Source organism: Ursus americanus, chromosome 8 (assembly GCF_024610735.1).
Source record: "Ursus americanus isolate L20-20 chromosome 8, mUrsAme1.1.p, whole genome shotgun sequence".
NCBI lineage: Eukaryota > Metazoa > Chordata > Mammalia > Carnivora > Ursidae > Ursus > Ursus americanus.
In genome coordinates, this window is record NC_142134.1 from 12,569,507 (window position 1) to 12,584,850 (window position 15,344).

The 15,344-nt window shown below is 31.5% G+C and overlaps 1 protein-coding gene across 3 annotated transcripts in view; it reads right to left on the reverse strand.

The window, feature by feature from the left end:
* The window catches only part of CCSER1 (coiled-coil serine rich protein 1), a 1,291,424-nt gene that overhangs the window by 1,047,439 nt on the left and 228,641 nt on the right, over nucleotides 1-15,344 (reverse strand). For all 3 annotated transcript variants that reach the window (XM_045791946.2, XM_045791951.2, XM_045791957.2), the window contains one exon: nucleotides 9,058-9,151. In XM_045791946.2, coding sequence (XP_045647902.1) covers nucleotides 9,058-9,151 — 94 coding nt within the window. The remainder of the gene's footprint in view (nucleotides 1-9,057; nucleotides 9,152-15,344) is intronic.

A 15,344-nucleotide genomic window follows, 5' to 3' on the forward strand; every position in this document is an offset into this window, starting at 1 on the left:
ATATGAATTAATTTTATTAGTCAAAAAAATCAAAATTATTAACACAGGGGCACATGGGTGGCTCAGTCAGTTAAGTGCCTGCCTTCAGCTCTGTTCATGATCCCAGGGTCCTGGGACTGAGTTCTGCATCAGGATCTCTGGTCAGCCAGGAGCCTGCTTCTATCTCTCCCTCCACACAACTCCCCCTGCTTGTGCTCTTTCTTGCTCGTGCTCTCTCTAACAAATAAATAATAAAATCTTTAATAAAAAATTTAACACAGAGCCTTCAGAGTTAGAAAAACTTTGGCTCCAGATGAGACATCTACCTGTCTGTAGAATTTGATTACCCAAAGCTTCAATTTTCTCAAATGTGGAAGAATTATTTATCTCATTGAATTGGCACAGAGACTCAATAAATGTTATTTATTATTCTTTTATTATTTTATTTAATACTATAATTGTATAAGTTTGGAAATACATGATAACCACAAAATTAATTGCATGTGTTGTGGCATTCTGCACTTAAAATTTGAGAAATACTGTACTTGCAAATATGGTTGAGATTTTCCACTAATAGAGACTGGAAAAAAATCACCAAAATCAGCAAGATTGGGTTCCTATTAATCCTCAGGAACATATTTTATCATGCATATTGTAAAAGATAGTATTAGCTATAATTATTAAAAAATAGTATATGCCAGACATGATAGAGACACTATTACTCACAACAAACTTATGAGGTAGATACTTGTATGGCCCCCATTTTCAGATGAAAAAAGGAAAACTGAGATTAAATAATTTGGTCAAGTTTATACAGCCTGCTTGGTAGCTGAGATTTGTCTAACTCTAGAGTCCAGATTTGTAGCTACTACGTTATACTTCCAAAATTAAGTGTCACATATTTCTCAGCTTTATATGACCACATTGAAGATAGCTTACACAAATTTTTTCTGACCCAGACATATCAAAGCTTGTAAAAACTTATAGTTAATTTTTATAATTTTCCCTGTGTGAATGTTGTTGCAATTTGTACATTACCATTCATATTAGCGAAGCCACTAGGGTTTCATCTCAGCGCTGCTGTGCTATTATCCATTAAAAATTAATAACAAAAATTACCTCCTTAATTAATAGGCACAGGAGGAGTTCCTAACTCACTGCAGAATTTTATATTGCTTGTTCATCAAACTCAAAATAATTTAGCAACTACCTAATTAATTCCTAATTGATATCATTGGGCCATTACTTCTGCATTTGCATCTGGACATATACCAAGAGATACTGCCTTAGGTGTTTTTATATATAATGTCCAAAATAACTAACAAAAACAACAGAAAATTCTTCACCCAATCATCCAAATGACCATTGCATTGTTTTTATCAAACAGTGATAAATAAAGTGTATTTTCAATTGAGTAACTCATCTGCAAATTATAAAGACCAAATTTAATACGAAGTAACAATCTGGTTTTCTCTCTGAACATTAATGATTTGGGTTAATAAGTTTTAAAATATTTAACATAGGAAATTTATTATTTCTCTTAGAATTACTATTTGAAATATGTTGTGGTATCTTAGACACATGACTAATATCTGGTAAAAAAAAAAAAAGTTTCCATGCATTTAAATGCATTGGTTTTAACATAAAAAAAAAAAAAATGTACCACCTATTACAAGCAAAGTGCCCTAATTAATTTTTGAATAATTAGTACCAACACAACATCACTTATTTTTTTTTTAAGATTTATTTATTTATTTTATAAAGAGGGAGAGAGTGCAAGCAATGGGAAAGGAGCAGAGGGAGAGGGAAAGAGAATATTCAGCAGGCTCCCTGCTAAGTGTGGAGCCTGAAGCAGGGCTCCATCTCAAGACCCTGAGATCATGACCTGAGCAGAAATCAAGGGTCCTATGCTTAACCGACTGAGCCACCGAAGCGCCCCTACCAGAACATCACTTAAAATGATGCACAGAGTTGAGATTATAAAAATTAAAATCAGAAAGCATATTTTAAAACAATATACGATCATGATGAAGTTAAGAAATTAAGGATTATAAAAAATATCAGTGATTGGACAAACTATGACAAGGAATTTAAGATGTCAAGAGATGAAACCAACTTGTAGTGGGCTCCTATTTTATTCTAGGCAACTATGAAAGGCAATTTGCATATAAATGTCTCCTACTTAGGATGATATTTTGAGATAGTTTTATTGTCATTTTACAAATGAAAAAAAAATTGCTTAAAATAACTGGATCATTTGCCCAAGATCACTGTGGTACAGCTGGAATGCTAACTTGGGTATGTCTGTCTTCAAAGTGACTACTCTCTTTTGATATTAATTTGTCATTTCTTTAATTAGAATGGATCTTTAAGATGCAATTTCCTCCCAGAGAGCTCTTGTGAGCATTAACTTGAGACAGCCTAGGAAAAGAGCATAGCTCATTACATTTAGTTTTCCTTTCCATCAACTTGGATTTCCAGTTACTACTTGCTAAAACTGATGCATAACCAACTCCTAGTAGCCAAGAAAAGAATTGGGAAAATGGCATTTTAATGAATATGTTCCAAACAGGTAACACCAAATGTGTTTTAGCTTTATTTAATTAATTACGATGCTTCACTGTCAAATTTCAGGTGCATGTTTCACATCATTATTTGAAGATACTACTACAAACAGTCTAAATAGAAATGTGACATTGTTCTAGTTTATCGTGGAAAAGAAGAGCTAAGGATTAAATGTTCTGAAAGCAAAATTCAAATTCTTATTCTTATTTCTTTATTGAATACTATGCACTGTCCAATATTTACCTGGCATTATGGAAACAACTATTTGTAGAAAAGTTATCTTATTTAGTCACCTAAGGGTAACATTTTGCAAACAGTTTGTTTTGATGGACTCATCAGGAAGTAACATTATTTAACATTAGATATGCTCTTGGGCTTTATGGCAATTACCTTAAAGTAAGATGAGGAAAATGATTGACAACATCTACCTCAACTATTTTCAATGTTAAAATTACCCAAAGAATGTTAATATGTACAAGGAACCGAACTTTATTTTTGGATTAAGCAAATTCTCATAAAAATCCCTAGCTTTTGCTACACTGATATGTCACCATTTAGAACTGCTTCTACTGAATTGGTAGCATGCTGCCACCAGCTTGTACTAAAAGGAGTTGCTGAAGAAATTGTTCTTGATGTCAATCATTTATACCTTATAAAGACATGTGAACAAAATACCTTTCCGTTCTTAGTAACAAAAATTCTTTATTTAATAAAATGCATTGACTGGTTGACTGAATGATTGTTGGCATATGTTTTTAATCATGCAACTGGCTGTGCTTCCTTCTTCACATATGTTAGGAAAGCACTCCAAGTAACATTTTTCTACTCACTATAGTGATTCTAATATATGTTTTGTGTGCCAACCTCACTGGTAGTAGCTTCATCTTATTTTTCATATCTTCTTTTATCACTATTCTATTCTCCTCAAGTGATTATTATTTGCAAGATACTTAAATGAACAGAAAAAAAAATCCTCCCCACAAACATGTAAAACCCATAAGAAAAATAAGGAAAAATATACTGCTGGTATTTTTCTTCTACACACTGTACAGGTCATAACATATATTTCACTGTAAGGAAAGAAATTTTAAAGATCTTTATTTATTTATTTGAGAGAGAGAGAGCGAGTGAGCACAAGAGGGGGAGGCAGGGACAAAGCTAGAGGGAAAGGAAGACTCCCCACTGAGCAAGGAGCCTGATGTGGGGCTGGATCCCAGGACCCTGGGATCACGACCTGAGTTGGAGGCAAATGCTTAATTGACTGAACTACCCAGGTGTCCCTGTAAGGAAAATTTTAAAGTCATTTATTTGAGTCTTAGAGATATTAAATGCTAGTAAATTTTGTTGGTACTTTTTTCCCAAAAAAATACTATTGAGGTATATCTAACAAACATCACTGCTATAATCTTGCATGATTCAATTTGTGGCAAAAACAACACCATACCAATGAATAAGAGAGTGAAGAGAAATATAAAAAGTGAGAAGAGTCACAAATATATTTTTTTTAATTTATCAAGGTATAAAAGATAGCATCTCATATTTTTTTAATCAAAACTGTTTGGTCATGTATGCATTATAAATGATTTATTAAGTAAAGAAGCAATAAATATAATATTTTGCCACAGGGGAAATGAATGTCTAGCATTAAACAAATTGATAATCCCATATTTGAAACATGATGCATATTAATTATTTATTGAAAATATTATCCAGAAAAGTAATTTAAGCATTTATTCAAGAAAAATATGATTAAAGACATCTGGAAGACTTATCCATAGGATTTTTAATCTAAAAGCTTAGCTTTTAGATTAGAATTTGCAAAGATAAAATTAGATAATGCCAAGATCAAAGTAAATTATTCAGAATAGTTGCTTTTATTTTTTTCTCCCCAAGGCAAGTCTCCTTTTGAGAACTCACTTTGAAATCATATATCTTTCCCTCACTGATATTGTCCTTTCTTACTTTCATTAATAATAACAATAATAATAATAACCACTTCCTGCACTATAAAACAGATATTTCATTTGCACTATTACTTGTACTACCTCTCCCTTTAGTAGGAGTATGTTAATTTAGGTCTCCATAAATACATTTAAATATTAAAAGGCTTTGTGGAACTTTACTCAAATTGCCCACTGCACTGGTCAAAAACCAACTTTAAAACCTAACTGTAAACTCACAGTTCGCCTTTAGAGGAAAATACAAATAAGCAAAGAACGAAAAAAAAAAAAAAAAGATGTCCAAAATTATTACGACAATAATGAACAGCCATCTTTACCAAGGTAGGTATAGTACAGTCATAAGTGCAAAATTTTCAACAACATGATGAAACACCTAGACACATCCAATTGTGCAAGTATGTAGGCATTTCTACAACAAAGACCTTGAGCCCCACAACTCAAATTGGGTTTTTTTCTGCTTTGTTTGTGCTTTTCTAATATTTTAATTGCCTAGTTGATATACTTTAGCTCATATCCCCTATACTGCAAGTAGTACATCAACTAACAATGATTCATATTATATGAACACTAACTATGTACACTTATTAGGCATTCTGTTTCCATTAGAATGTCTTTTTGTATGTTAAATCACTCAATATGAGTAATGTCCAATGTATACATGTTGAAAGAAATGAGAGGAAAGTTTTTTTAATTTCATAGTTACTAACACTGTATAGTAAAATAGATCTAATTAAAGGTCTTTGATTTTTCTATAGAAAAATAAAATGATTCAACTTTACTAATTTTTGTTTTATTTTTAATCCATTTTTATTCATACACATGGCCAAAGATTTCTAGCTATGTTTTAAATAAAATAATTTAAATTAACAGAGAGCAACTGAGCATCTCCTATATGCAAATTACTGTAGTAAAAAGGACAGCAGAAATTCTACACCTTCTATACATGGTTATTTCTCCAGTCTTTGCAGATTTAACCATTAATAATTGTATGTTAAACTGAAAAAAATTTATAAATGTCACATATGACAATTACTAGAAATATATGACTAAATATTTTCAAAACAAATATTTCTCTGGGCTTTTACAAAAATCACCTTGGCCATTATATTAAGCCTTACTATAAATTGCTATGAATCTTTGCCTTAATAAGACTCCAGAACCAAAAATTGAAATATTTTACCCTAACAAACTTTTTTTAAACCCTCCAATGATTTTTAGTAATGTAAGTAATAGAATTTAATGGTACCATTATTTTAGTTCTCAGACTTTTGAAAATCACTTTTATTTAAATCATCATTTTAAAATGGCTAGCATTAATGAGCTTTTTATCAATATCAATTATCAATAATGAGCTTCTTATATTTTGAGAAGACCTTTAATTATGTTGCTTAATAAAAATATAAATTGCATAAAACCTATTCAACCAGAAATTCTTCTTTCTGAGCTAATGTGCATAAACAGATAGTTGTGACTTTTTTTAAACCCTATGATGTGTCATCCAAAGTGAAATAGGTTTTCAAAAGACATTTTATTAAGTAACATTAAACAAACCCAAGTCACTCTAAGGAATATTTCATTTATCAGAATTGTACTTCAGGTAAGCAAAGTGAGATCATTTACCTCATGAAAAATTTGTTTAACTCAGTTGATTCAAGAGGTCTTCCAGCTTGGCTTCAACCAAGCTACCTACATCCTGAAGTAGACTCGGGAGATTTATAGTTTTTAGTATATCATCTTTTTCCTTATAATAAACTAATGAAGAACATAGCACCCATTACTTTATAAAAAATGAAATTAAAGTTTAAAAATGCTTGTTTTTGTTCCCAGATAAATTGAGCTAAGTCTTTATATTTTTAAGTCACCCTTTGCTCTTCATCATGATGGCCTACCAAACATAACTGAGATTGCTACATTATCTACAATTCTTTTAAATTATTACTTGGTTTTATTTTTATTGTGAAAATCTTTTAAAATGCAAAAACCAGGACATATTACAATTAATGCATGAATCTTTCACTTCAAACACCTATTGCTCAGCTTTGAAAATTTTCAACAACTTTCCAGTTTTGTTTCATCTATTCCCTCTTCTAACTTGTTGGTAAAGTAAATCTCGTTTATCATATTGTTTCAACCACATGCCTCTCTCTAAAGTTTTCTTTCTTTTTTTTTTTTTAAAGATTTTATTTATTTATTTATTTGACAGAGAGAGACAGCCAGCAAGAGAGGGAACACAAGCAGGGGGAGTGTGAGAGGAAGAAGCAGGCTCCCGGCGGAGGAGCCTGATGTGGGGCTTGATCCCAGAACACCAGGATCATGCCCTGAGCCAAAGGCAGATGCTTAATGACTGAGCCACCCAAGCACCCCTCTAAAGTTCTCTTTAAAAAACAAAACAAAAATATTCAATACCCAACAAAATTAATAATTCTGTAATAATTTACTCATTTTTCAAATTTCTCCATTTTTATAGTGTTTTAAGTCTTTCAGTAAGTGTGCCAACAAAGATGTCACACTGCATTTGCCTCTTTTAATCTACAATATCCCTCCACTTATCATCATGCCATTTATTTGTTTAAGGAACCAGACCATTATCCTGTAAAATTCCTCACATTCTATATTTGGTTGCTGGATTCCCTCTCTCCTCATCCCAATATTTCCTGTAAAATCTACAATTTAATCAAGAGAACTGAACAGATCTAAGTACTTGTAGGCAGGAGTGGTGGTGCTGTGTGCTTCTCTAGGCATTGCATTAAGAGGGGAAAATGTCTAGTTGTTACAATTTTAGTGATGTTAGTGATCAGTGGATTTAGGTATTGCCCTATCTAATCCAAAATTGCAAGTTCTCCATCAACAACATACCCTTACAGGCATGCCAGGGCACACACAGACATCTTCATTATCCTTTTAATAACTGCTCATTATACCATTGTATATTCAACAAATGTCCTATTGAAGAACATTTGAGCTGCTTCCAATATTTTGTTATTAAAAATATTTTGCAATGAATAGTTATTTGCTGACATTATTTTCTATGATTCCAGTATTTTAGGATTAAATTTCTAGAGGTTGGATATTTGAATCTAAAGGTAAATGCAGGTATAGTTTTGCTGAATATTGACAATTTCCCTCCAAAAGGGTGTACATTCTCACTATACGTAATTTTTCTAAGATAAATACACATGAATGACAAAATTGTATAATGTCTGTATAAAAGGGAGATAAGTCTGCATTTTTAAAAGACTATCTGTCAAATCAACTGCAGCAAGAATGTTTTAAAAAATGATTGTCTTAAATTTGTATTCAACCAGAAAAAATTTTAAAGTAGCTTCTTTGGAGATTAGCCTACAATAAGAGTAATACAATATAAACATTGTAAAATGTAAAATATAAACACTACCTTCTTTTGACAATTTTTAAGGTGATATTATATATAATATAAAAATACTGCATAAAAAATCATTATAAAATATTAGAACGGGAAATAACCTTAGAGATTATGTCTAATTCTTTAAAAGTTAAAAATACGGACGCTAAAATCCAGCAGGTTGATTTTCTTAAATATGTGCAGCAGAAAGGCCAAGATTTTAAAGCTGCAGTTTAATTTTTTTTTTTTTTTCTTGAGAGAAAGAGAGAAAAAAAGAGAGTGTCAGGGGGGAGAAGGAGAGAGAGAATCTTAAGCAGGCTCCACAACCAGCATGGAGCCTGATGCACAGCTCAAACCCATGACCCTGAGATCATGACCAGAGCCAAACTCAAGAGTTGGACACTTAACCAACTAAGACACCCAAGCACTCTGATATTATTTCTACTTCAATTTGAAAATGACTATGTTAAAGATGTTATAAGCAAAACAAACAAAAAACAGCTTGTCTTGGTACCCAAATATCTAAATATGAATAAACAATTAATCCCTATAACCTACTTTAACAGTAGTAACTTAGGTATTTGAAGATATGATGATTTATGCTTTAATATAAATTTAAACTATTACAAATATAATGGGCTTCCTTCTTCATTCATTCAACAAGAATTTACTTATCTCATACTATAAATATGTGTTTATGAGTATGTGTTTGTGGTTGTTATTGGCAATTATTAATTTTGAGGTCAACCTTATTGCATCAACATTAACCTATGCAGCTATTATTAAAGCAGTTAAGATTTTGAAGAGTAAACGTTGATCTACAAAACCTCCATTTGGTTATATAAAATAAATGAAAAATGGGATTGTAATGGTTTTTTCTTCCCTCAAAAAGAGAAATATTAACTTTTCCACTATGTATTAAATTGCAATTTCCTTCTTTGAAATCCCTTTATAGGTTTTTTTTTTTTCCTATTTTATAATTGTCTTCCAACTGGATTTGTATTTCCATAACAGATTTTAAGATCACCAGAATCATGTGTCAATGGTACCTAGCATGTGCCTTGCACATATGATATACAAACTGGAGATGGAAAAGACTGAATGCATCCTAAACAATATAAAGTTTATCAATGAATTGATAAATGATTAGGATCAGAGTTGTATGATATTGTGCATTTATTTAACACTTACCAGAAGGATGAAGATTCTGTTCTTCTAAAAATTCTAAATCAAGCATTAGATCATCTTCATCCAGTTCACAAGATCCCAAATTATTCAAAACATCCTGTAGAAAAAGTAAAATCAATAGTTAGAAATCAAACCACTGAGAAATTGAGGAAGTATCCACATACAGATGCCATGAACTTTAACATTATCTGCTCAATAAAATATTCTAAGACTTATTATAAAAATCTTAACTTCCACTAAAACAGCTAAAGAGGATATAAGGGTTTTTTTCAAATGTATAGAAGTCTGTGAACTGAAACTTTTTTTAATATTTATCTTTCAAATCTGGACAACATTCTTCTGACACATTTAATGAATTCTCAAACAAATTTTGTATACAGTGACAGCTGTGAGATATTAATTTAGACCATACTTAAAAGCAAAGATCCAGTTACCATTTCCCAATCATTTGCTTAAGATTAGGAATGATGAACAGAAGAAATAAACATCAATTAGATTAAAAATTAATTACTGACTTTCATAATGCCATAAACATCAGAGCTAGATTACATTTTTTCTCCCCTCCCCTCCCCTCCCCCCTCCTCCCCTCTCCTGTCCTTTCTTTTCTTTCCTTTCCTTCCTTTCAGAGGGCAAATAGCAAAATAAACCAGAAGGGATATTGAGAAGTCTTGAGGGGAAACAGTGATATGCAGCGGTAGGAATTCTTGAGGGAGGAATAAGGTCCTAATTAGTGTATTTGTGTATATAGATAGGTGGTGACTATATTTTTAAAAAGCAATAATTTAACATTTAGAGACTAGATTGAAGTAACAAGACACTTTTTGTACTTTTATACAAATGTACATGATGCTACATGTAGTAACTGACACTACATCTTAGACCACTTTTTCTATTGATGTGAATGTTACCATAATCATTTAAGTTTAAAGAACTAAATATTCATTTAAAAAAACCCCAGTGATATTGTCAAATGGAATCTGAACGCCTTAGTTCTAGGGACCATGTAAGGACACTGTGGGGGGAAAAAAAAGAAAGTAAGGACACTGTGACTTTTAAATAAATTATTCTCACGGTAAAAATAAGAAAAATAGAATTAAACATTACTAAACTTTAGAATCATATGGTATTAGTGAATAGAACACAATAGTTTCAAAGGTGAAAAATATCCCCAAATCTAGGGGATTCTCTCTACCAATGAAAGTTACAAGTAGTCATTATCTCATTGTATTATATTATATTGTATCTGTATTAATTACAAGGTAACTAGTAATTTGAACTATAAAAAAAGTCAACTGTTACTGGCAGTTTTATGACATACTGTGGCAGGAATAACCTACGGGGAATAAGTTGTGTATTTATATAGCATCAAAAGAAGTTATAAAATATAGGCAACAAAAGATAAGCTGCCATCTTCAAAAATGCAAAATAGAATATTAAAGCAAGAAAAGAAGCATAATTCAAGTTGAACAGGAAAAAGAAAGAGTTTAGAAAAAGGAAATTTGGTAAAGACACTATTTTTAGTGTCTACTAAGTGCTATCCAAATGAGAGAATCTTAATCTGGAAATCGAGAATATTTTGGTTTAAAAAAAAAGTTTTATAGTGAAAATGTAGCACTTTATCCAGTTTCAAATTAGTCTAAGTAATTTTAGTCTTATATTTAGAATTTCATTGACCAAGATTATATTCTTGTTTTTATCTAGAATTCATATGTTGAAGTCCTAACCCCCAGTACCTTAGAATGTGACATGTGTGGAAAGAAGCCCTTTAAGGAAGAAATTATATTTAAATAAAGTTGCATGGGTGGGTCCCAATCCAATAAGACTAGTGTTCTTATAAGAAGAGGATACTAGGACACTGGCAACAGGGACAGAGGGAAGATGATGTGGGGACACAGCAAGCAGGCAGCCATTTGCAAGCAAAGGAGGATTCAGGAGAAATCAAGTCTGCCTAGACTGTAATCTTGGACTTCCAACTTCCAGAACTATAAGAAAATAAATTTCTATTGTTTAAGCCACCCACTCTGTGGTATTTTGTTATGGCACCCCCAGCAAACTAATACAGTCAACACCATTTAGAAAGCAATGAAGGTTGAAACAAAGGAAGAAAGGAAATAAATGAGTACCTGGAAGATGGTTATAACCTTTTTTGTTATGCCCACTAGGGACATCTTTTTCATTATAGGATTCTATGGTTTTCAACACAGCATTTCCCTCTTCTGTTTGAAACCACCCTGCCCAATCCACCTCACTATGGTGGTACCAGGTTCTTACATGAGTCAAATCCCCTGCCTTTAGTAGACAATCCAAGACAGGCATCTTAACCAAATTTGCTGATCACAACCCTTTTGCACAAATGAGACAAGTTTCTGTTTGGTGATAGATATTACAAGATGTAAAATGACATCATCACAGAGGCCTTGGATTTCATTAAGACCAGTCTAAGTTCACTTGAAAAATAAAATGTCATAGTAGCAAGTCTTCTGGTTCTTGGTTCTAAAAATTCCAGAAGTCCAAAGGCATTCATGATCTTTTCAAGGTTGAATTTTGAATTTTTACATTAATACATCCAAAAAAAAAGCTTGAAAAAAATTTTAAAAAAAGGTTTTTTTTAACAAGGAAATATTTAAAAATCCTGCCACTGATATTCCTACATTTAATTTAAGAAGGTAACACCAAGAAACTGAACAAATTAAATTTGGAAAACTTACTGTACTGTTTCAATTTTATTCTCATTTTGCAGGTGACCCTTGACATTTGGATTAGGTTGGGTCCACTGACCACCAATCTAGATGAAGTGCTCTTAAATCTACTAATCCTAATTGTTTTGATATCTTGCTTACAAAGCACTTTCCTGTTAGTATAGTGGAGTCTTTGAATCTGGTAAAACCTCATAATAAAAGGAGACAAAATGCACCAACGTATGTTACAGAAAAAAATCAATATGAACCAAACTTCAAAATAATATCTTTTCCAGATCTCTTTTTAAAAGAGACCAATAGCAGTAACAGTACGTTTGGCCTCAGCCAGCACTTATGGGCAATCCAGACACCTGCTGCCCAATATTCACCAACAAAAAAGACCAGGGCTCCTTGGGGGAAGGGGAAAAAAGCAAGAAAAAAAAATGTGTCTGTGTCATCCTTTTGTGACCAGAAAACAAGTTTCATCCTTAAAAAAAAAAAAAAAAAATCTGAGGCAGGTTTGAAAAGCTGAGGAAGCCTAAATGGCTTTTCCCTGGCTAATCTCTGACATACGAACATGAGAAAGACAAATTCTGACTAAATTAAACAGCTTGAGTCTGTTGGAGGCTGAGAGTTCATACTACTCAACTAGAAATGTTGACATGAAAGATATAAAGAGGCTCTCGTACTGGGTGTCATACGTAAGTGATGAATCACTAAATTCTACTATTGAAACTAATATTATTATATGTTAACCAACTGGAATTTAAATAAAAACTTGAAACAAAAAAAATAAAGAGGTGCTCATACACACACACACACACACACACACACACACACACACAAAACACATAGAGGGAAAAATTTCTTTAATTTCTATTGTTTTCCAATAAATAGTTAATATATAGGTATTTTGTTTTTCTAACTATATGTATGCTTATAATAAGATGACATGTATTTCTTTCTATTTGTGTAAGGAGAGCCCTATAAACATCAAAGTAGGAGCATCAAAGTAATTCTGTACCAGTAATAGAAAATATTGATCAACTTTGATGGGTCACACGTAATAACCAAGTGGAAAAGGAGTCCAGCAGTTAATTAACACTAATGATCATATCCTGTATCTAACAGGGCACAACTGTGTGTTTCAAACAGTTGATAAATTAGTGGAATATCTAGAAGCGGTAACTAAGCAGAAAAAGTCTCTCATCTCCTAGAAGATAAAAAGATAGCTCTACATAATAAAGATGTAATAATGAAAGTGCATGAGTTTTTAATAACATGCATACAGCAGACCTATATATCATAACAACAGGGAAACTAAACTGTTTTGTAACACAAGCAATTTGGACTTAAAAAAACAAATCGTTTTGTGAGGAAACACCAGTATTGCCCACAAAATTAAAAGCTAGGCTTGAACTTAAATAAATAAGGTATGAGGGCATATAACAAGTAGATTTTAATTGTAAGAAGAAGTCCAACCTGATGGCCAGTATCCTCAGTTTGAATTATCTCTGAATGTATAGCAAATTCCAACGAGTAGACAAAAAACTTTCTAATTAAAAACCCAGAATGTGCAAGTTTAAGAGATGACTTTCTTATTCTTTTAATTCTAGCATGGTTACTATATCTTAGGAAAGTCTCAGAAAGCTTTGAAATAGTCTCAGATATCTTTGAAATCCTAGGGAAACATGAAAATTTCCACATCAGCAAAGTATAAGAAGAAGAAAGATAAAAAGGAATGTAAATTCCTAGCATCAGCATATTAGTAACCAGTTTTAAGGTAAGAATATGATAGGCTTTGGGATTATTGTAATATGCATATTTTTTTTCTTTAAAAGTGGCTAAAGCATTTAAGATAAATTGCCATGTTAGATTTGGTATTTTAATAACACTTTAGGAAGATTTTGATTATATAAAATTTGAACCAATATTTAAAGGTCATGGAAAATTTATTTTAATCCATATTCTAATTTATTGGTATGTAACATTTGTGTGGGTATTTTGAAAAGAGTTGGTTGTTTAATTGTAATGAAATCCTAATTATTTACTAAATTCATAGTATTAATAAACTGGATATTAAATCAAGTACAATTACAACTAAGTATTCTCTAAGTAGACATTTAAAAATCTATCAGTAACACTGATTACTCATGTAATCTCCCAAATGACTTAGACCAATTAAAAGTAAACTAAAAAGTTATTAATGTAGTAATTTAAAAATTAATCTTCTAAACCCTAGGGATATAACAATAAACCTAATAGTGCATGTTTTCTTCCTTCACAGATCTTACAGTTAACTGTATTCCAGTAAAGAAATACCATTTTTTATAAATAAAGTATTTTTTTTTTAATGAATCAATCTCCTGTGTTTGGTTAGTGTAAAGCAATTCTCCAGAGCCTGGTTGCCATTGGCTAAAATAATAAAATTGAATTTCTGAAGATACTAAGTTGATAAAACAAGCTCTGATCACTCCATTAATATGTAACCATTCCAAACACCCATTCTAAAATAACCTTTAGCATTGTTTCTTTATTGCAATAAAGATAATATTTATGACCCTACTAAAAATAAAGGAAGCTGAGACATGTCACCATACAAGTACGCATTGCTTTAAAAAGAAGGAATTCCATCAAAGGATGTTATTAAATTATTAAATAATTCTTTAATTGTGACGTTATAAAGATGTTATTAATTGCATATTTATATTGCTCTATTTTAGTCAAAGGATTATCCAAATAGGCTTAACTTATCTAAAAGACAACGTATGGCATCCTGGTCTGGATTTACATAGTTGTTTATAAAATATTCAGTTGACATAGTACAAATGCTCTGATCATTACTTGATCTAAAAGTGAAGAGATAACTATTCAAATTAATAAGAGGTAGTCAATCTGGTCTGCATTCTTCTTTTAATCATTCTACATTATAATCAGGGACTGCTAGGATATACATATCATTCTCCAATAGTCTAATCATAGGAGTTTTCACAGAATAACCCCAAATAAAATATTATCTTTTTGAAAATACTATTTTATTATCAAAAATGTATGATGTAGCTATTCTAGGAGACCCACAGTCAAACTTTCCTGTGTGATCCTAAAAACACATTCTGAGATTTGCCTTACAATTAATTATACTTGCCTTTACCTGGTAAAAATGATAAGGTCCACTAACTTGGCAAGTGTCTTTAAATAATTCATATTACCCCAAAAAGATAAATCATACAAATTATAAAAAATGAGAAGTGTAAAAGTGGAAAGGTACACACATCATCAAAAACAGGCATCAGAATAGGCTGGGTACATATAACTTGATAAGACCTGAGTACCTATATATGCCGTGGAAAAGAAAAGAAAATACACCAATACATGGAAATATTTTTTAATGATATGATTTCACTGCTACTTTTTGGAGAGAAATTAACACAACAATATTTTATAACTACTGCTTTGGAGATAGTTATTTGATTTTGATTTCCTGATTGCATAACGAAAGCATACTCAATCATTATAATAGAATTACCTTCATCTTTCAACATGGCAGCTGTGAAATATTTCCAAACACAGCTTGCTCTTTGCTAGGTACTAATTTTCTGTACAGTTTTATGT